Genomic DNA, 21950 nt, shown 5'->3' on the forward strand with positions numbered 1-21950 from the left:
AGGTAGATTGTTGATTAGAACATCCTAGAATTCGATTCAATATCTCATCATCATTCATCTCAGCACCTCAACCAACTTCAAGTTTACCATTACCTTCACCAACCATTGGCCAGTCACCAAATCGAAATGAAATCCAAATTCATCTCAGTTCTAATCCCATCAGAACTATCAACTCAACCATCATCCAAACGAAAACATTCATCATCATCATCTCATTCAATCAAACGAGCTAAAGTAACGGTTCTTATTCCTTATTACAATCATACTCATTCATCAAATCAATCAGAAACATCAAATCAATCAGAAACATCAAAACCTTTATCTCAACACAAACAATCCAGTTCGACTTACGATTCAGAAGAAGAAGAAGAAGGATTGACACCATTCGAAAGCAGATCGACTCCTCCAACCCGTCAAACGACAGTCTCTTTATCTAGACCTCAATCACCTATCACAGGAACAAGAACTGGAACAGGATACGATTCAGATTTCAATCCGGATGATTTCTTACCATCATCTGATGATCATGAACACCCAGTCGATGATCAAGAACCCAATACGAAACAACCTTATGCTGTGATGTGTTCAATTACATTCCAGAGATTTACAAAATATTTTCAACGATTGAGATTGGCTGAAGAACCTACCAATGATTCATCTTTTAGTGAGAAAGATAATGTGATTGAAGATGAAACTCGTCAAACGAATGAAGAAATTAATGGCAACCTCAAAATTCAAGCTGTAGCTCAAGACCATTCAAATCATCAAATAAATGAAACTACCGTTGAACACCTCCTAGACCGACTTATCATTCAAGACGACTCAACCCACTCTCCAAACGAACCCATAGTCGAAAATCCCATACCCGAACCTACTCCACAACCCAATCCGAATCCAACCCATGAAGAACCCCTAAACCTACTCAACGATGAAACCCAATCCTCCTCCAATCAGTTAAGTTGGACTGAAGAAAGACCGATAAAAACCTCAGACAGAGGTGAAGAGTTTTACACATCAATTCGATTCGATCATCAAACAGTTTTAAGTTTATCACAAGTCATTCAAGTCGATCATCATTCTATCAACTTACATCAATTTAAGGTTTCGGGTTTGGATTCTTATTCGTTAGAAGTCGATCAGGAAGAAGCTGCTTCGGAAGATCATTTCTTTTGGATAGAATCTCTTTTTGAAAAAGATCAGAAGAAGTACTGTCATGGGATTCGTCTTCAAAAAGTAAGTTCACTCATCTTTAATCAAACTTCTTGTTATTTTGTTTCTTATGATTCTAACTAATACAATAATATTTTTATGGTGTGGTGTGTGGTATAGGCTAGAGATACATTCGTTGGTCAAGCTGCTGATGACTTCGAATTAGTCTTGATCGATCAATGTTTCGAATTCGAATTATCACCCGCTCATAAAGTTTTAAACGTCCACTTCATGTTTTCGGACCAATCTTTCACGAATCCCCTGCCTTCCCAAGAATACTATTGTCGGTAGGTGATTTCATTTTGTATGGTTTTTTTTTCACATTAACTAAGATTTTGGGTTCGGATTCGGTTTATTTTTGGATGAGATACCGTTGGTTACCTATGAATGGAGCTTTTATTCAACTCGAACGTCCATCATCACCTCTACTTCATCTTACCACTAATCCACTTCAAATCCCTCATTCCCCCAGCGAAGTGTGTAGAAGGTGTAGTACGATACCTAAAGAGGTAGATTGGATCCGAGATCCTTCAACCAATCAAATTCTCTTAGGCCCCGACGATCGACATCTTTCACTAGGTTTTATCATCAATGGAACCGAAACATACAAACTATGGGATCATGTTAGGTTTATTAGAAATCCAAACTCAAATGATTCAAGTAAAGAAGAGATTGGACAAATCATTGAGATCTCGGGCTTTCGATCGAACTTGAATGCTTCGATTGATTTAACTGATGAACCATTCAAAGTGTCTTCTTCTAAATATACTGAATTAGAAACCAATCTAAGAAAGAAACAAATCAAATTGCTTGTAAGAGTTTACGAACGAAAAGCTTGGACAGGAACCCGATCCAATCCCCACCACTATAACGACGATGCTCAAGTGATGGATTATTTAGATGATCGTAGGCTTTGGTATTCTTCACATGAAGAAATCGTAGATGGACTAAATGGATTAATAGGCAAATGTGAAATCGAACATTTCATTGAATCTGATCAAAGTTTTATCAACATAAACCCACAAAAAGCTTGGAAATCATTAGTGGACCAAATCCAAGAGATTCGTAGTTCTTTACACAAGTTTTATAGTGTTTTACCTACTCAAGCTCAACAAGAGTTAAGATGTTCTGTACCTGAGCTTGTTCCTAATTTATTACCGTTTCTTTCGTTTCGATCATCAAATCTTTTGGAGTTGCAAGAAGTGGAGGATGAGAAGATCGTATTGAAAGAATTGGTAAAAGAATATGATCAGATGAAATTGAGTCATTTGGAATTGTTTGGTGGGATCGGAAGCTTTTCACTTGGGTTTTCGGAACATGGTCTTACTGATCAGAAAAGAACGGTTTTTATTGATTGGTCTGTTCCGGCTTGTGAAACTGCTTCGTAAGTGTTCTTATCCTTTCCTATTCTTCTTTTCAATAAATAAATACTAATTGATCTGTTGTCAAACTATGGATTTCTTTTTTCCCTTTTCCCTTTTCCTTTTCCTTTTCCTCTTTCTTTTTTGTAGAATCAATTTTCCAAAATCGACAATCTTTTGTGCTGATGTAAATGAGATTCTTTGTTTGATGATCACAGGTAAAACAAGGCAAGGGAAATCAAGTGTAAGGGATTTAAGAACTGGTCTACAAATCTTTCCTGATCAATTACCTAAACCTGGTGATTTTGATATCATTACTGCTGGGTTTCCTTGGTATGGTTTTGTTTTTTGCTCTCTTGAATTTCGAGTGGTAGAAATTGATGTTTTTTTTTGATTTTTTGTTTGGTGGGGGGAAAATAGTGGTAGTCATTCTACTTTAAACGTTTTGAGAAAAGGTGAAGATTCTAAGAACGCTTTGTGTGGTACTGCTCTTTCATTTATTGAATTTCTTAAACCAACTTATGTTTATTTTGAAAATGTAAAGTTTTTGAGATTTCAAATTACATGAATCATTTTTATTTCGGCATTAAAGTTGACGATTTTTTTCATTATGGTGATCATTTAGGTTAGAGGTCTTTTAAAGACTCAATTGGTAGATCGTGAAACTCAAGAAATCTTAACTCATGCTTTTCTTAGGTTAATGTGTGGTACGATGATCACCCTAGAGTTGAGTAATGTTTTGTGTTTTTCCGTTTTTTTTCTGATTCTTAAAAGATATGAAATCCTCATTCATTTTTCTTTTTAAAACTAGTTATCAACTTCGATTTGGTGTACTTCAAGCAGCACAATATGGTACACCACAAGAAAGAAGAAGATTTATCCTTACAGCTGTGAAGCGAGGTTACACCTTACCCAACTTACCAGACCCGACTCATTTTTATCCAGACGGAAATTTACAAATCAAATTACCAGATCAAAACAAGATCTTCATGGATTTCAGAACTCGATACTCAAGAGGTACATTAGATCCGATCACGATTGGAGATACGATATCCGATTTACCTTGTTTTGAGTATCGAAATCCGATGAAGATCATGGGAGATTTTAATAAACCGACTCGAAAGAAATTTAAAAAAAGATCAAAAGAATGTGTTTTGGTGAATGGAGATCATAGGTTTGGGCGTCTTGAAAAAACAGATTGGGTTGGGTTTCAAAAGTTTAAGTATCGAATCAATCCTCAAAATAATTTTCAAATTTATCTTAGAACTCAAAGAAAAGAAGATGATGATTTAGTTTTACAAAATGATGGTGATGAAGAAGAAGAGCCGATTAATTGGCATGTTACGGGTAGGTTTTCTGAGAAGACTGTTGAACAGATTTGGCATATACCTATTAGGGAAGGAGCTGATTATAAAGGTAAGTGAAGGAAAAAATCCAACTTTTTTTTGGTTTGGTAAATGGTTTGATTGGTTTAATTGATTCCGTTTTTTTTTTGTTTAGATTTACCTGAAGAGTTGAAATACAAAGAAGCTGTAAACCCATTTCTTAACTCTGATCACAGTTTGATTTGATTTAATTTTTGATTTGATTTAATTTTTGATTTGATTTAATTTTTGATTTGGTTTGGTTTTTTTGGGTGGGTCTGAATAGGAACCAAAAAAATCTCAAACAAAAGATTATTCAAGAGATTATGAAGGAAACTTTGGTAGATTAAGTCCTCATCTTTTGTTTAGAACTGTGATTACTACGATGGATCCTAGGAACCAAGGAAGAACTGGACAAGTTTTACATCCTTCTCAACATCGTGTATTAACAGTTTTAGAAGCCCAAAGAGCACAGGTGAGTGTCAAAAGCCCTACTAACCATCAAACAAGTATATCAAAAAAGTTTGATTATTTTTTTCTTGGTTTTTGGTTTCGGTTTTTCGAATTAGGGATTTCCAGATTGGTTTGTATTATCAAATAAATCAGAAGGAGTTAAAGGTTTATATAAACAAATTGGAAATTCGATTCCATTACCGATCACTAGATCATTAGCTTTCTGTCTTTGTGAATCAAGAGAAGCTGATTGGAATCGGAATGGAAAACGCATTGATGTGGAGATGAATGGGATGATCTTGATGGATTTAATGAAGGTTTGGGAAAGTTTTCAGGATTGAGAATCGTTAATTAATCAATGGACGAATGAATGGGTTTTTGGGTTTTGGCTTGGGTTTTTTTGCTTGGTTATGAAAATGGGTTGGGGATGATTTTGTCCTTCAAAAGGATTTTTTGGGGTTTTGTTTTTGTTTTTTTGGTCTGATTTTGAATTGGTTTGATAGACTTTTCTTTTCTTTTTCTTTTTTTTGGTTTTTTTGATACTTGAATAATGTGGCTTGGTTGAATAATATATGGGTTGAGTCTTTTTTTTTCTCATCCTTTTTTTTTTGACTTTTCTTGTAAAACTTGATCAAATATTTTCTTTTTTCAAATAATAATAATAATTTTTCGGATTTCTTTATAATAAATAAATCATTTTTTTTGTGGATTTTTCATTTTTCATTTTTTTTGATAAATCAAAATCAAAACCAAAACCAAAACCAAAACCAAAATTAATTGAAGTTGGAATAATATTAACAATTTGGTTTGGAAAAAACTTTTTGATTTGTTTTTGTAAAAAAAATCATCATTGAAATTAAAACTCAAGCTTTGAAAACACACCCACCATCTGGGTTGAGAAGTCTTCTCTTCTCAGACACTGCTCTTGTCCTAGGGGTAAAGAAAGGGGGTTGGCGGGAGCCGGCTCCCCTACATTCCCTTACCCTTGGGACCACCCCCAAACCATAAACATGTAGGCGGCTGCGCTCTCTAGTAGGGAATAGTATCCTATGTGCTTAGGTAGGGCAGCCTGCACTGCCAACATAGATGCCTCGGGTTGAGAAATCCAAGGCATCATCGGAGGCAAATCCTCGGACAAACCTTGTTTGCCCGAGGTATTTTTTTGCCCTGAGAATTACCTCGGATCAAAACCTCGGGAAGCTTCTGTCCGAGGTTTTGCATCCGAGGATACCTCGGATTACAAAATCCGAGGTAAATATGTTGATGGTGCTGAAAGAGCTGTAAACAAGTATACTAGGTAGCTTGTCCTAAACACACAGATTAAGGAGATCTACTTGAAGCACGTGACTCATAACATACTACCAGGAAATGGACAGATCTTTAAGGAGAAGGTGTGTACAGGTTTGTGATGACATATGATGACATTAGAATGATGATGGTATTCTGGGCAAATGACCACCAAAGTGATACTATGTTGAAATCATTCTAAAATCCTGTTGAAGTGCCTGCCAATGACCAGTAGCTCAGGGATGTGACACCCACCCAACTCCTCAACAGTTTCCCAGGAAGACAAGGACATAGCCATTTCTGGCACACTCAAGCTCAAACCCACTGGCCATCACATACTCATATTCACAGAAGGCTTCACCCCAACCAAAACCGCAGCAGCAATTGATGTGGTGTGCAAATACCATTATCTTGAAGGCAGTTCACTTAGGACCAGCAAACTTTCAGGGGCCCTATCAGACAGAGTACCAGGTTGTCTAACTGTTATGATCTTGGCACGGGGTCTTGGGACGGAGGATGAGGGTGAGCAATCTGTGAGTTGGTATTCAGATTGTCAGATGAGGAATCAAAGTACAACTGTGCGTGCTATCTAAAGTGGTGTTCTAATGTGTGCCATGTGATCTTTGAACTGTCATGTAAGTACCAGTTATAACATCATCCCCCATTTAATGCCCAAGCTTCCTCTTGCAAGCTCTGCATTCTTCCCACGGGCAGCGTTAAAAAAACCCTGTGGGAAAAACCTTGCCCTTTCACTTCTTTCTCCGTCTTCTCCTGTATCTTGAAGTTGTGTTTGGAAATTTCTTCATTGTCCTTTGAGCAATGCTGGGATAATACCGTGCCCAATGCAAAATCCAAACAGTCACATTCTAATATGAATGGTTTGTACGGATCCGCAATCTTCAGGATTGGTGCTGTGGTGAAAGCAGTCTTGAGCGTGTTGAAGGCGTTTTCACATTTCTCGTCCCAAATAGACTTAACATCATTCTTTGTCAAGTTATGGAGGGGCCGTGTGGTCTTAGAGAAGTGGTCTATAAATTGTTGGTAGAAGTTGGAGAAGCCAATAGGGGGTTTCAAGTTAAAAAAAATGCCTAAAGTTCAAATGTCCCTACATAAAAACATAGCTTATAATTTTCAAATTTTTAAAAAACTTCTAAAACGCCTTTCCCAAGAAGCACATTCTAGTCTTTATTCTACAAAAATGAATGAAAATTCAAGGGTTGGGAGGCAAAAGTACACACATTTTTAGGCACTTTTTGGCCAACTTGAAACCCCCTAATGAATCGTTGAAGTTCATTGACAGATCTTGGTGCTGGCCAATTGGACACTGCCTTGACTTTAGCGGGATCCATCCGGATTCTGTTGTGAGATATTAATAGACCCAAGTATTCCACTTCTGACTTTGAAAATTTGCACTTTTCGGGCTTCAGCCAAAGTTGATGTTTACCTAATGTCTCCAGTATACTATCAACTGCCGGTTCGTGCTTCTGACCCTTCTTTGTGTAGATCATGGTGTCTACCAGGTATGCCGCCGTATCTTTACCATTCCGCCCAACAAATATGTCTTGCATAAAGTATTGAAAGAAACCGGGGGCTCCTGTGGGTCCAAAAGGCATGGTGAGAGGTGCGAACTGGCCTGCATGGCATATGAACACTAGTTTGTCCTCGTCTTCCTCTGCAACACGCAGGTTTCCATAAGCGTTGCGGAGGTTGAGTTTTGTGAATTCGTCGGCGTCAAGTAGGCTATCCACTAGGTCCATTGTCAAGGGCAGTGGATATTTGTTCTTCACGGTGAGTGAGTTGAGCTTTTGATAATCAAAGCATGGTCTTAAGTTGCCATCTTTCTTTCCAGTGAACAGGACCGGGGCGGCCCAAGGCGAGGTCGTCCTGCGTATAGTGCTGTTTGCTAGACCGGTGTTAATCATCTCATCTAATGCTTCCTTCTCCGCCGGCGATAATGGTATCATACGACTGGCCTGAGGCTGGGCGCCGGGTACTAGATCAATTTTGACATTGTAGCGCCGTCTTGGTGTTAAACATTGTGAGTTCGACTTCCTGAATAAGTGCAGGTGGCGGTGATACACCAATGGGACAAGTTCCTCAATCGGCTTAGCTGGTGTATTCTTCTTGCCCTTGGCCGCCAACCTCGCCGACGTCGACCAGGAAGCTTGTGCTGCGTCCGCCAGAACTAATGGAAAATTTTGAGGAGAATCACGCTGGCCAGCATATTTGGTCACAAGGGAACATGATGCAGCAGCAAACTCACATTGCGGGGGTCGTGGTGCATCATACAACACACTAACCCCCTCGTCAAATTGCCTAGCTTCCTCCAAAAGTTCCATTCCGGGATCCAATGAAGGTGTTTTTGGGTATGACAAGACTGAAGGACCAGTCGCAATTCGTGTTTGACCCAATTTGGTTTCTGTCACTTTAGACGGTGATTGGTGGGGTCCGGTAGGTGGGTTTTGTGAATCTGTGCGTTCAGGTTCTAGGAAGGAACAAAGCTTGCCAGCTGTTCTTGACGGGTGTAGAGAGGGTACATTGACAAACTCACATTGCGGGGGCTGTAAAGTGTCATTGTTAACACAAGCCTCCTCGCCACATTTCCTAACGTGCCCATTGGGCTCCACTACGGGATCTTCTGGGGTATGGTGTGGATTGGGCAAGACTGACGCATCAGTCCCAGGTGTTTCAAAGTCGTCTGTGTGGTTGGTCGCGTCTTCATTTTGTAGAATATTGGGCTTTGGCGAGACCACATCTGTGGTCGCAATGATGGCTTTCCTGAGGTTGACTACGCCATTGTTCCAGTCAATGAGATGGCTGTGTCGGTGGATCCACGGTATACCTAGTATACCATCATATGTATCCTTGATGCGAGTGATGATAAATGAAGTTGGGATTTTGTTGTGTCCGAGGTAGAGGTCAATTTCATGAGATGACTGGCTCATGGAGCCATCAAATCCAGTGACACTGCGGGTGCTTTCGATTGTGTGGTGTAGGAGGCCTTGTTGGTTTGCAAAGGATTCTCCTAAGACATCGTGGGTTGCCCCAGAGTTGATGAGGAATAGGGGATTGGGGGTCTCAATTGTTGTGGCACGGGATTTGGGGAGTGCGAATGAATAACCATGGATCAAGTTCATTGCATGCAATAACTTCACTAGCCCCCAGATTTACAACACTCCTTAGATCCCTTTTGCTCAGGGTAGGCCCAAAGGTCACTCCTGAGCGCCTCCATTTTTTGAGAGGTCTGCTCGACTAATACCTTCCATCTGATCATGTCCGCCGTCATTTCTGCTGCTCATAGCTGCTAATTTAACCTCCAGCTCTGCAATATGTCTTTGATAACTGCCTTTCCCCTTATTACCTCTATCATGTTGATCTTTAAACTTTTCAGGGCATACATTTGATCTGTGGCCTTGAACACCACATTTAAAGCATGAGGCTGTCCTAAGATGATCATTATGTTCTTTGTTGGTCAATCTGGTGAAAGATGCAGATATCTCCATAGCGTTGGGATCCGCTGCAGGTGAGTAAGATGCGATTGAAGTGTTGGGGACTTCATGAAGCTTGTTGTCAAGTTTGATCGCGAGGTTGGCAATTTGCTCGACTGACTCAAAAGCCTCTTGAACTAAGACCATGGCGACACGGATGTCCCTCTTGAGACCTTGTTCTAATTGGCTAATGAGGGTTGGTATTTCCCATCCAGTGTTTGCCGCATGCATATTAAATTCATGAGTATATTCCGCCACTGTTCCTTTCTGCGTCAAGCTCCGAATCGCCTTCTCAGCCTTAGCTTTTTTCTCTGTATCAAAATACATAGCTTCAAAGTTTTGAACAAATCTATCAAAGGTGACGAGATGACAAGTCGCAGGGTGGAACAGTTCTTTGGCTAACGGTTGAGCCCAACTACTTGCTGTGCCCGTGAGGTAAGAAAGAGCAAATACAACTTTACTATGATCATCCGGATATTACATAAGGATGTGCCATCATATAAAGTTGCACTTGGCTGGCAAAGACCTCAGCCAGATTACCTTGTGCACCAGCAAATTTGTCTGGTGTCAAAACCTTGGGGCCCTTAGGTATACTGGCGGGCTCAGGTTGTGGTGCAGGAGGTTGACCCGTGCGGCAGCAGTCTGCTGATGTGTTTGAGGCTGAGCATTCCTCACTTCGGCAAGTTTGGCTTCAGCTTGTGCACGCAGCTTTTTTTCTTCGGCAAGAGCGCCGGCAAGTTCATTCAATTGCCGTTGGAAGCTTTCCATCTGGGTGGTGGTGACATCCATTGGGCTCAATGATGACGCGGTGAGTTGAGTTGGTGTGAAAAAACCAGAATTGTCTGATTCTTTGTCTTCTAAATGCGGGGTGCTAAATGTGGGAGACGTGGTGGCGTCTATGCAGGGTGCAGTGATGTTGATCTTTTGATTCAATCTAAGTTTCAGTCTAGATCTTCTTATGAGGTTCAAAGTCTTCTCAAATAATGTTCAGAGTTTGGTTTCAGTATGATCTTGTGTCTTAAAATAAAGTTATAATTAAGGTTCAGGATGTAATCGATCTACCAACTTGTTGGTAATGGTATCAGATCTAGAAATTTGGGGTTATCGGTTTTTGGTTTGGATCAGTTCTAGCTACCTCGTCATCCGTCGGATTGAAGATCTGACAATATGTTATGATCTTGGCACGGGCTCTTGGCACGGAGGATGAGGGTGAGCAATCTGTGAGTTGGTATTCAGATTGTCAGATGAGGAATCAAAGTACAACTGTGCGTGCTATCTAAAGTGGTGTTCTAATGTGTGAAATGTGATCTTTGAACTGTCACGTAAGTACCAGTTATAACACTAACTAGGGCTAAAGATGGTGCTAGAAATGGCTACACCAGCCACACACCATGCATCTATTGTCCGAGAAAGTGGTGAAAGATTTAAAAGCTAACTCATCTTCTGTCTCCTCACTAGGTAACTGGCAACAAACCTTCAAGATACTCAAATGTATCCACCAGAGCTTTCCATCAATGAAAGTCACCATACAATGGTGCCCAGTCCACAAAGCATCCCAGAAAACAAGGTCGCCGACAAGCTTGCAAACACACTTGCAAAAGGTGATCTACCCGGCACATTCACAACCTGTGAGGGTTGGGTATTCAAAAGAGTACTCAAGGCTCACTAAAGATGGCAAGGTAAGTTTGTAATTTCATATAATTAAGGTTGTATTTCAAATATAATGTAATTACAATAAAATTATAAAGAAAAGAAAGGATGAGGAAGAAGGGAACTGGTCTGTTTGGCAAATCCAGACAGACTACAGTTAAATGACTCCTTAAAAGGAGGTTTGAAATACAATATGAGAAGGCGGGATCCAAAGCCCTCCTTTAATCTTTAAGGTAATAGATTAAAGAGTGAGGTGTAGCTCACTAGCCTGGTTGTTTATAGTCACCAACTGGTAGTTATTCAGAAGGTCACTAACCTGTGAGTTGATGTAGGTCACTAACCTGCAGTTGTTCAACAGGTCACTAACCTGTGAGTTGATGAAGGTTACTAACCTGCAGTTGTTCAAAAGGTGACTAACCTGGAGTTCTTTGGGAGTTCACTAACCTGAAGAGTTCTACTTGGGGAAAGTAGAGGATCCAAGGGATGAAGAAAAGAATTACTTTATCTTTTAGGCAGTAATCTGCTTTAAAAAGTTGAAGTGAATCACTAGTCTTATTGTTATAAGACTTTTGATTATGTACTTCAATAGAACTTTAAAGGGTTCTTTAAAAGATGTGGGTAATAAAAATGCTTGAAGGAAAATCTCTGGAGGCTGAGAGAAGAGGAGTTTATATACTCTCCTCTCCAAACCTAACTGTAGTGATATTTGTTTGTATCACTGCTGTGGTTTAGGGTTTAATGATAATTATTAGTTATTGTTATTATTAATATTACCTAATTACATATATGTGTTATGTAAATTATGTAGTATAAGCATTTTAACTCTTGACACTGAGTTATGAGGTGTAATTGGTGTTTTATTACATATTACATATGTTGTTAAATGTGTATGTATATGTAATTGATGTTTTTATATGTTTTATTATATGTTACATGTGTTTTATAAGTTGCATGTACATGTAATTAGATTTATAAGTGAAAATTATATATTATAAGTTAGTTTTGGGTACATGTATATGTACCCAGGGCTGACGCAACTACACTTGACTCTACAACCTTCATCTCTGCCATTGATTAATGTAAGTTGCCACAAACCAAAGCCTTTACCAACAAAGAAATCAACAGAATCAAGTCATGGCTCACAATCCCCAGCCAAAGCAACACCTCAATGCTCTATCATGACTCCTCAAACACAAAGTAACCACCATCACACAACTACAAATTCAATCAAGTCATGTACCACTCAACACCTACCTCAATAGATTCAAACAGCTCATGATTGATCCAGTCTGTGAATTCCAACATGGAATAGAAACAGTTAAATTCTTTATTGATCTGTCAGACACATAAACCATCAAAACAAGCTTGAACATAATTTTCAAGGCCACACCGTTGCCAAAATGAACAAACCAATCCTCTCAGACCTCAAAAGGTTCAAACTTATTGCTACTTTTTGAAACTCCACATGGAGATTTGAAAACCATTGCACTTGGGCTAGGGCCACAAATGAACCCCATCCCTTGAAAAGACCTCAGCCTCAGGAATGATATCAATTCCCACCCCCTTACTTCCTGCCTTTCTATTTCGTATAAAAAGTCAACACATAATCTGGATGAAACAGCCCACAGCAAGCCTTTTACCTGACACAGCCAGCAGGATGTTACCAGTGCTGGACATATCACATAGTGTGATAGCTTAGCAGCTCAATAAACACTTAAAGGAATGCAAAAAAATGTATAACAATGAAATTGTGGATTAACACAGCAGGGGCTGACAGTGTCATTCAGGCTACATTGAAACTTTTATCACCCTCTCAAGAGGCAGTTGATCCTAGGTGGGTTTATGTCTTCAATCTTCTCTTGTCCATAATGTTTTTTTCCAACCTTTCATCTTTCTAATCACTCCTGTTCTTAAATAAAAACAGTCCAATTGCAAAAAGTTCTACAAACTCAAACTTAAACTCCAAAAACTAAAACAAACCAATGAAAAAAGATCACAGATCACAGATCAAAAAAAATAAAGTCTATATCAAATCCAACAAGTTTCTTTCCACTCAATTCTCTTCCTCATACCAAACAAATCCTTGAAAGAAACCAATATCGGTTTGTAACTTCATGAGTCTGAACAAGATCACCCAGTACAATATCAGAACCCAGCCGCTTGATTGGTTCTTCCTCCCATATCTAAAAAAATCATTACAAAAAATCCAAAAGAAACATCAACATGATCCTTCATATGTTTTGTAAACCCAAAAAGAAAATCAAAAACATACCAAAGAATTTATCTTCAAATCCAGCCAATCGATCATCAGCATTCCATTGAGCTATCTCCAATGGATTCTTCCATTCAATCCCATCTCCTTCCTGTAAATCCTTTTCCAACTCTGTACGTGGGTCTGACCATCTCACATCTACACAAACGGCTGACACAGACCCGCCCTACAAGAATGTTTTGGTCCAGCTTTCTTTGTTAATCAAAGACATCAATGAGAATTCACAAAGAAGATACTTACATGAAGAAAAGGTACTAAGCCACGTTCAAGAGCCGCTCTTCTTCTCACGGGTGCAGGTGCATCCATAATCGCTTTTCCATTCACATCAGCATTTGCCAACATATCTGCTTCCACTCCCCAATCTCCCAATGTCTCATTTGCTAAGAGAGGAATTTGCGTATCACGAGTTCGCTTGAATCTGTCAAACGAGTTTTGTTAAGAAATTGGAAAAATTGAAATACAATCAAACCTATTACTCACGTTGTCCCGCGACTGATTCCACTAGGAATTTGTTTCAGTAAGTTCATATGAACAAACAACGCTATTGAACCCGATATTTAAATCAGACCGTTTGAGAATGATGAACAAAAATCATAAACAATAAAAGAACACTAACGTCGTCCCTCGATATCATGTTGTAACATGGTATGACCGCAATATCCAGATTGAGTATTCCAAGACAAACCAGCAGCACCCAGATATCTTCCAGGAAGTGCCCAACGTTTTCTTAATGCCAACATAGCATATCTAAAGACATCTTTATCACCGTCTGATATTTGAAACCAATATTGCCAGTGTTGAAGCATATGTTCTGAAAGCAACAAGACATCCAGGTGTCGGGATTTATCGATCAGGATCTGTCCGGCTTCTTGTTCCCATTCGTCACTGATGAGAAGAATCAATAAGTGAAACTATTTCCAAGACGTCCATAGTAGATTTTTTTAGGGATAGGGATATGTATGGGTAATTAGCACGTACCGGCATTGAGTGCCAATCAAGAGCCAGATAGGAACATCTGCATGCGTCTTCCAATAATCTTCGTCGCCAGTCCATTCCAACCCAAAATCAAACAAATGCGTAAGTGAATCTGTTTTTGGCGTGTTTTTCTGGCTAATCATAGGGACTGACCGGGCCAAAAAAGTGCTCCGAGTTTTTTATATGCTTTGGATTCCCACAGATTTTCTAGTTGACCTGGTTTTAACAGTGCCGGAAGGTTATCACTGTGTATATGATCGTGGTTTTGAAGAACCAGCATTGCAGCAAGTCAGCACCTGCAAATCGACACGCGATGACCAAAAACACGGTAGACGGGCATACCTGTCGAGATATAGCGGTTCACGAAACGAACACATGACTAAAGCAGAAGCTTTGATATGCTAAAATCAAGAGGAAAAATTGATTCTTCCAATGAGTAAAACGATCGAGACATTGAAAAAAGGGTTTTGATCCCAAAAGAAAGATGACTTTACAAAGTTTTTAGCTCGATGTGAATCCTTCTTAGCCCATTCAACAATCTTAAATGAAACATTATATCTTCTTAATGATTCACGGATCTCATTGGTGGGTCTTTCACCTGGAAAACTAAAGATTTCAATGGGTAATTCACATTTTAAATTTTCTCTTAACATTCTTACACCTAAAAGCACTCTAACAAATGTATCCTATGATGGTCGAAAAAACCGTTATTCAGTAAAGGTGAAATCATTGGTGAAATGATAGGATTGTGATATTAGAAATCAGTTACTTACCGCATTACCAGCTGTAAAGACAATACCGCGACCAGTACCATGGTTTTTAGGGTCTAAGTAGCCTTTGCTAGAAGCTGTCTCGAGATGAGTGATCAATTCTTCTCGCTTGTCACGGTAATGAGTCCGATTCATCGTGGCCCACATGAGATGAGCGCGCTGGAACGGAAAGGTAAACCACACGGTTAGCTCAAGATTTCAAAGCGGTCGTGATCGGCTAGAAAGATATAAAACGAAGTAAAGTTTCTGTGTGTGAAATGACAGACGATGATGTATGCGGAGAGGTGTGGATATACCTCGATCGAAAAAAGAAACACGAAGAGGAAGAAACGACTTTTAGAAGGATAGGTAAACAGACCTTTAGAAGATCGACATTTGCATTTTTACCAATCCGATGATCCGAACAAGTTTGTAAGTTGAATTGAACCCAAACAGCAGGTTCAGGTAAAGGAGCCATACGCCAAGCTCTTAAACGTTGTTTGAGTGAAGCATTAATCGGTAAAGGAGCTGTTGGAGATTGCCATTCACCACGACTTGCACCATCTAATGCACCTGTTAGTTCATTCTTATGATGAGCAAAGTTAGATAACCAAAGTGAAGCAGAAGGAATTGGCCATATGGAAGACCATTTGTGAGAAGAGGTTGGGATGGATTGATCATTTGAAGATACGATGTTTTGATCAGATTCTTCATGGTCTTTGATCGGTTGAGATGAGGAATTGGTTGAGATTCGATAAAGAATGTAAAGTGACAGGATGGATGCTAAAGTGAATGGAATCAAACGTTTTCTAATGAAAGGACTCAATGAACTTGGATGATAAGAATTGTAAATTGTCGAAGTTGAAGTTGATTGAGTATTTTTGAACATTTTTTTGAGATGATGATGATGAAAGATGATTAATGAAATCAAATCAAATTGATAAGGTGTTAATCAAGTTCATAAACAAGCAGGACTTCATAAACAGGCTCATTGGTCACTGGTCAGGAGAAACACTCGATAATCAAAACTAAAAACAAATGATGTTCAGATTGGATACCCACTGGGACTATGACCGCGGAAAATAATATGTGAAGAACTTCAAAATACTTCACTTATCAGATTCATTTTCAAATTTTTAAACTTCAACTTTACTATCAATCACACGGTAAACTTCAAACTTTGGTCAATCATCAATCCTCACGACATACATGCTCATAAACTCCGGTTTAGTGATAATGGTACTTGCTAGAAATCTGTTAAGATCCTTTTCCCTTCTTACATATATCCTGTTCCTGTGCCTAATTTATTGGTTTCTTTTCTTCATTGCGTTATCCATCAACAGTTTGAGTCCTAATACATATCAATTCGGGCTCCAAGTATTTCGAAAAATGCTGCTGGACTGGTCAACAAGGTTTTGTCATCCGAAGATACTTCTTGTTGTCTGTCGATACTTTTTACATACAGACGGAGTGCTTCTTTACCGCTGAGATCGCAAATGACGTCATTGCGTACATAGTTTACCCGAATCTACCTCGTTGTCTTATTCACATGGCATGTTCTTCTTTTTCGTTGATCGGTCGAAAGGCAACGAGTGTTCCCCAAGCCCAACTCGTATGACAGAGCCCTTGTAGGATTTTGTGAAGGATAACAGAAGACTGGATATCTGGATTCGATCACATCGTTTCTACTTACCGGGTTAGCGAGGTTTCAAAATTTTGGGAAGTCGGTCCTTTCATGCACACCGCAACGTCGGCGCATTTGGGAGTGATCGTGATATTGATCATGTCAAAAAACTACAAAGAATTTCATTTCTACTGGTTGACAGTGCTCTAGAAGCGAAGTTATGGATGTGTTTGTGGAAAGAAGTGGAATTGGTGGGCTGCCAGATAGTTTGATCAATAACCATGACATCCTGATTCCTACCTGGCCACCAAAAGAAAGGCAAAGGTCTATCTCTGAACAAATCAAAGACTATTTTTGAACAAATCAAAGATACAACATGATGTTTCAGCTTGAGTTGTTCGTTTTCAAATGAAGATGTATCGGAACTCAACGGGCGCGGACGCGGCCGCGCGAGGGGCTTAGTTAAGCTAAGAACTCAACTAGGATCACCTTTGGAAGGAGAGTCGAGGTGAATGGTGGCCAGAGTGTTGAGTCGTAAATTCCATTGGGACAGCTTTTCTTCCCACCGCTCTTCTTACCATCTACAATGCACTACAAAGTTGACCATTCAAAATGTCCGATCTATACAATGAGATGGTCAAGGATGGTCACTGATGATCAATGGGATAGGATCATAAATAGTGTGTCGGACAGACATCCAAGTACTTCATCTAGTACATAGACGCTATCTTGGGCCTCAACTTCAAGCTTACTGGGCACCAAGATCAAGATTTCCCTAGAATTCCCTTCATGGTGATCAATTTGGTTTTTGAATGAGTGATCAATCAACTGAACTTCGAATTCAAGGGAGGAGCTGATCAAAGCTTCATCAAAACAAGATGGGTACAATCGATCCATACTTTGCAGGAAACATCGGCGCATCATTACGGATTCATGATGAACAAGATAATGGGTTTAAAAGCTCACCATCATCCTGCCTCATCCCTAACTTCATCGCTCATATCGTACATATATCATATTCAAAGTAGATAGATAAGAACTGTTAGAAATATATCATCATCTTAAAAATACCATCATGCCACTTTCCAAGTTATCAATTTTTACTCTCTTAGCGTCTATAGCCCTTTCTCAATCTTCAGAAGAAGTACATACCACTCCTACGGAAATTCAACCCAAATTCAATTACGAGCTATGTACAAAAAAAGGCTGTTTCAAGCATAAAGGAACAGTTACAGCGGATGTGAGTTATAGAGAAGTTCATTCAAGAAAAGACCCAAAGAAATTATGTTTAAAAGATAAAAGATGGGATTCAAGATTATGTTCAAATCAAGATGAATGTAGCAAGAATTGTGAAATAGATATGATTTCGAATTATACTGAACGAACTGGAGTGACTAATTTTAATAAATCTGATAATAGTCTTAGTTTAAAGTTAGTAGTTTCAGAGGATAAGAAAACCAAAAAGAAAAATATAGGGTCTAGAATTTATCATTTAGATCAAGATGGTCATTATGTGATGTATAAATTAAAAGGCAAAGAAATCTCTTTCGATGTTGATCTTTCTCGTTTAGGATGTGGATTAAATGGAGCATTCTACTTGACTGAAATGTCTATGGATGGAGGATCAAAAAACCAATCATTCATGAATAGTAATCGTACTGGATCTTACTACGGAACAGGCTATTGTGATGCTCAATGTCCTCAAGATCTCGCTTTCACTGGAGCTGAGGTTCGTTTTCCGCGTTATCTGATTGATTTGAATCATCAATCTCACCTTTTTTTCTCGCTTTATATAGATCAATGTCAATCTGACACGAAAGGGTGCCACTCGTCAAGGACTTTGTTGTCCAGAAATGGATCTCTTAGAAGCCAACGCTTTAGCTCATTCATTTACGGCACATTCATGCAAAAGCTCACGTCAAGAAAAGTGTTTTGGTGATCAATGCGGTGAAGGTAAAGAAGGAAACTGTGCAGGTTGTGATTTTAATCCTTATAGATTAGGTTCACCTAACTTTTTTGGACCAGGTAAAACGATCAACTCTGACTTACCATTTAAGATCGTCACTCAATTCATTACCGATTCAAATCATGATTTATCAGAAATTAAAAGGTTATATGTTCAAAATGGCACTGTCTTTCATAATACTAAAGCTGGTATTCGTCAATTGAAACGTCATGATTCAATTACAAATAATTATTGTAGTACTTCTCAAAAAGTCTTAGGTGGTGCTGGTCAAGATCAATTTAAAGCGAAAGGTGGTCTCAAGAAATTAGGTGAAAGTTTAGAACGTGGAATGGTTTTGGTGATGAGTTTGTGGGATGATAAAACTGAAAGTGATATGTTATGGTTAGATGGTCATTTCCCTCGTAATGCCTCTTCAAGACTTCCTGGCGTCGTTCGTGGTCCTTGTACGCCGGAAGAAAGTGATACAAAGATGGTCGAAGCTACTTTTCCAGACGCTTTCATTCGGTTTTCTAATGTTCGAGTTGGCGAATTGGACTCAACCTACGCAGTCACTGAGACAAATCACACCAAGGCTACTCCAGATCATATCAACCACACTGATACTACTCAGAATCATACAAATCACACTGAGGCTAATCAGAATCATACAAATCACACTGATGCTACTCAAAATCCTATAAATCACACTCACGCTCTTGTAGATCCAAATTTGTGAACTTACTTTGATGCTCAACCTAAACTTGATCTCTTTAAAGTGTATCAATTTTCGGTTGTGAAAAACCTGTTTGTTTTATCTTCCTTTTTGTTTTGTATATGACTCATCATTATGTAGGCTTTGATCTTTCTTGACCAATTGTAAATAAGTTTTTTGTTCATATGCTCACTTTTTAAATAAATTTGAAAGAAACTTGTGACTGCAACCACCCAAAGCGCTGCAAGTTTAATATTCACTGGGCGTGTTTTGTTGTTGACTCATAGCCACAATATGCTGTCGTCTGCTGTCCTTGAATACATGTATGTACGTAGATAGATTGTACGCGACAAAAGCTGTTTGAGGAAATTGTCGAAGCACTAAGAGATGCTGAGAGCCATCAAATCATCAATGTATCTGCTCACTTCTTTGAGAACAATGACACATTCCAAAACCGTGCAGGCGAGCCGTTGCATCCTAGGAAGTGGATGCTTCGGAAGGGCCGACAAGGGAACCAAAGCTGTATATACCACACAAACCGGTGGTGACCGCGGTTCTTTTCTATATTCACAGCCTTTTCCATGACTCTCCATATGTACATAGGTAGATGACCACCGGTGTAGATGACCTCGCTGAAGGTCAATGGTTTTGATTTCCATCGGATGGGATCGTGAGTGTGAGTGTGAGAAAGATGAAATGGTAAAACCCGATGGACGACAGTGACGAAGTTCTAACGACTTCATTTTAGCTTTTCCTCGACGTTGAGTGAGCCTGAGTGAGCACAGAGTTCAAAAGAGTCCAAATTAACCAGGTCACGTCGTAGATAATTACTTTTATGACCACGATTGAAATGCACTCGAGAATTAAAGACCAGAGATAAGTAATCCACCTCGATTGATGCAATATAGCAGTATCAGTCACTCGATTATGTACTGGTATTTTTAGCAAAGATGCAATAACCATTCACACACACAAATGAATAAATGCAATCCTCAGACGCTGAAGAACCAGATTGTTCCCTCTTCGTTCTGAAATTGCGCGCTCATCAGTTGTGACCGATCGGTTTTTTGACATAATTGCATCAACACACCTCGACAATGCCACTTTCAAATCTTACTACCTTATTAGCGACTGCAGCTCTTCTTGTAAGTCAAGTTTACACCTCTTCTATAGAATCTCAACCCCGTTTAAATTATGAGGAGTGTACAAAGGCCACAGGTTGTCGGATGATCGAGGCAACTGTTACAGTAGATGTACATTGGCGAAAATTTCCGTCTAAACAAAATCCAGAGATATCTTGCTTTGAGAATGGAAGTTGGAATCCATCATTATGCCCAAATCTAGATGAATGTTTGAAGAATTGTGATGCAGGTGGGATTGCTAACTATGAAGAATACGCGGGTGTTTACAATTCGGATCAGTCTGGTAGTAGTGTGAATATGAAGTTTGTAGTTTCAGAGGACAAGAAAACAAAGAGAAAAAACATCGGTTCGAGGCTTTATCATTTGGATCAAGATGGACGTTATTTGTTGTATAAGTTGAAAGGACGAGAGATCTCCTTTGACGTTGATCTTTCTCGTTTGACTTGTGGAATGAATGGTGCATTGTACTTGAGTGAGATGTCTTTGGATGGAGGTTCGAATAACCAAGCCTTTATGAATACCGGTTATCAGGGATCGTATTATGGAACGGGTTACTGCGATGCTCAATGTCCCTCGGATTCTGCTTTCAACGGAGGAGAGGTATGTGTCTTTATTCCTCGAAATACCACCCTATCATTGTCAAGTTGAAGAATTGGGAACAAAACTGATTCCTCATCTTCAATCATCTATAGATCAATTTGAATCCCCCCGCAGATGGTGCACCACGCAAAGGAAATTGCTGTCCTGAGATGGATATCTTGGAGTCTAACGCTTTAGCTCAAGCTTTCACCCCACATCCATGCAGTCGCACAGGTCAATCAACTTGCATGGGTGATCAATGCCCTGAAGGTCCAAAGGGATTCTGCGCGGGCTGTGATTTCAATCCTTACAGATTAGGTTCAACAGATTTCTTTGGACCAGGCAAAACCGTCGATTCTACTTTACCATTGAAAATAGTTACACAATTTATTACAGATTCATATGGTGATTTAGCAGAGATCAAAAGGATATATGTTCAAGAGGGTCGAATTATTCAAAATGCGCACCCCGTGTATCCGGAATTGAAGCCTTATAATTCAATTACAGACAATTTTTGTAGTGCCTCTACAGCACTCTTTGGAGGAGAAGATCGATTTAGACAGAAAGGTGGTCTTAAAAAATTAGGACAAAGTTTAGATCGTGGAATGGTCTTAGTGTTGAGTTTATGGGATGATAAAAGTGACACCGACATGCTTTGGTTGGACGGCACCTTTCCTCCTGATGCAGATCCGACAAAGCCTGGCGTGGTTCGTGGTCCTTGCACGCCCGCGGAAGGGAACACAACACTGATTGAAAATGAGTATCCAAATGCATTTGTTCAATACGGTAACATTCGAATCGGCGAACTAGACTCAACTTATCCTTAAATTTTTCAGCTTTTTTGTGACATTCAAACAGTTCCGCTCAGATCTGCGCATGGTACATTGTGATTGTAACACGCTTTTGTTTTTGTTCTCGTTCTTTTTTGTTTCTTGTCTGAGATGAAGAAGCTCTATACATACTTCGTTTGATCGTTCTAATTTGTAGATGCAACCACTATGATTTCATGATCGATTTGTTCTTTTTCATGCTTTCAACGTTTCTACCTACCTAGAGCCATGTACAGGTTATCCATACGTGAAATTGGGAAATATTAAAGTGATTGTGGCGCTTTCACAACAACCGCCTGCTGCTGTCTAT

General features: G+C 39.3%; 4 protein-coding genes across 4 annotated transcripts; 3 read left to right on the forward strand and 1 right to left on the reverse strand.

Annotated features, from left to right (window-relative positions):
- Positions 1-1213: 1213 nt before the first annotated feature.
- Positions 1214-4728, forward strand: MELLADRAFT_85954 (uncharacterized protein; the record flags this gene model as incomplete). The annotated part of the gene is made up of 10 exons (XM_007409437.1): positions 1214-1233; positions 1335-1496; positions 1577-2593; positions 2721-2903; positions 2991-3108; positions 3196-3296; positions 3382-3986; positions 4071-4102; positions 4221-4409; positions 4504-4728. The coding sequence occupies 10 exons, from the start codon at positions 1214-1216 to the stop codon at positions 4726-4728; spliced, it is 2652 nt and encodes an 883-aa protein (XP_007409499.1).
- Positions 4729-12718: 7990 nt separating this feature from the next.
- Positions 12719-15798, reverse strand: MELLADRAFT_71771 (family 71 glycosyltransferase; the record flags this gene model as incomplete). The annotated part of the gene is made up of 11 exons (XM_007409597.1): positions 12719-12995; positions 13085-13250; positions 13325-13502; positions 13565-13625; positions 13701-13969; positions 14063-14120; positions 14213-14304; positions 14402-14460; positions 14554-14745; positions 14833-14988; positions 15188-15798. The coding sequence occupies 11 exons, from the start codon at positions 15695-15697 to the stop codon at positions 12958-12960; spliced, it is 1779 nt and encodes a 592-aa protein (XP_007409659.1).
- Positions 15799-15877: 79 nt separating this feature from the next.
- Positions 15878-16440, forward strand: MELLADRAFT_85956 (uncharacterized protein; the record flags this gene model as incomplete). Its single annotated transcript, XM_007409438.1, has 4 exons — positions 15878-15897; positions 16040-16047; positions 16158-16248; positions 16326-16440. 4 exons carry the CDS (start codon positions 15878-15880, stop codon positions 16438-16440), a joined length of 234 nt encoding a protein of 77 aa, XP_007409500.1.
- Positions 16441-17507: 1067 nt separating this feature from the next.
- MELLADRAFT_35737 (family 7 glycoside hydrolase) lies at positions 17508-21637 on the forward strand (the record flags this gene model as incomplete). The annotated part of the gene is made up of 2 exons (XM_007409439.1): positions 17508-18161; positions 20924-21637. 2 exons carry the CDS (start codon positions 17508-17510, stop codon positions 21635-21637), a joined length of 1368 nt encoding a protein of 455 aa, XP_007409501.1.
- Positions 21638-21950: the final 313 nt, after the last annotated feature.

The sequence above is a fragment of the Melampsora larici-populina genome (genome assembly GCF_000204055.1).
Source record: "Melampsora larici-populina 98AG31 unplaced genomic scaffold MELLAscaffold_16, whole genome shotgun sequence".
Lineage (NCBI taxonomy): Eukaryota > Fungi > Basidiomycota > Pucciniomycetes > Pucciniales > Melampsoraceae > Melampsora > Melampsora laricis-populina.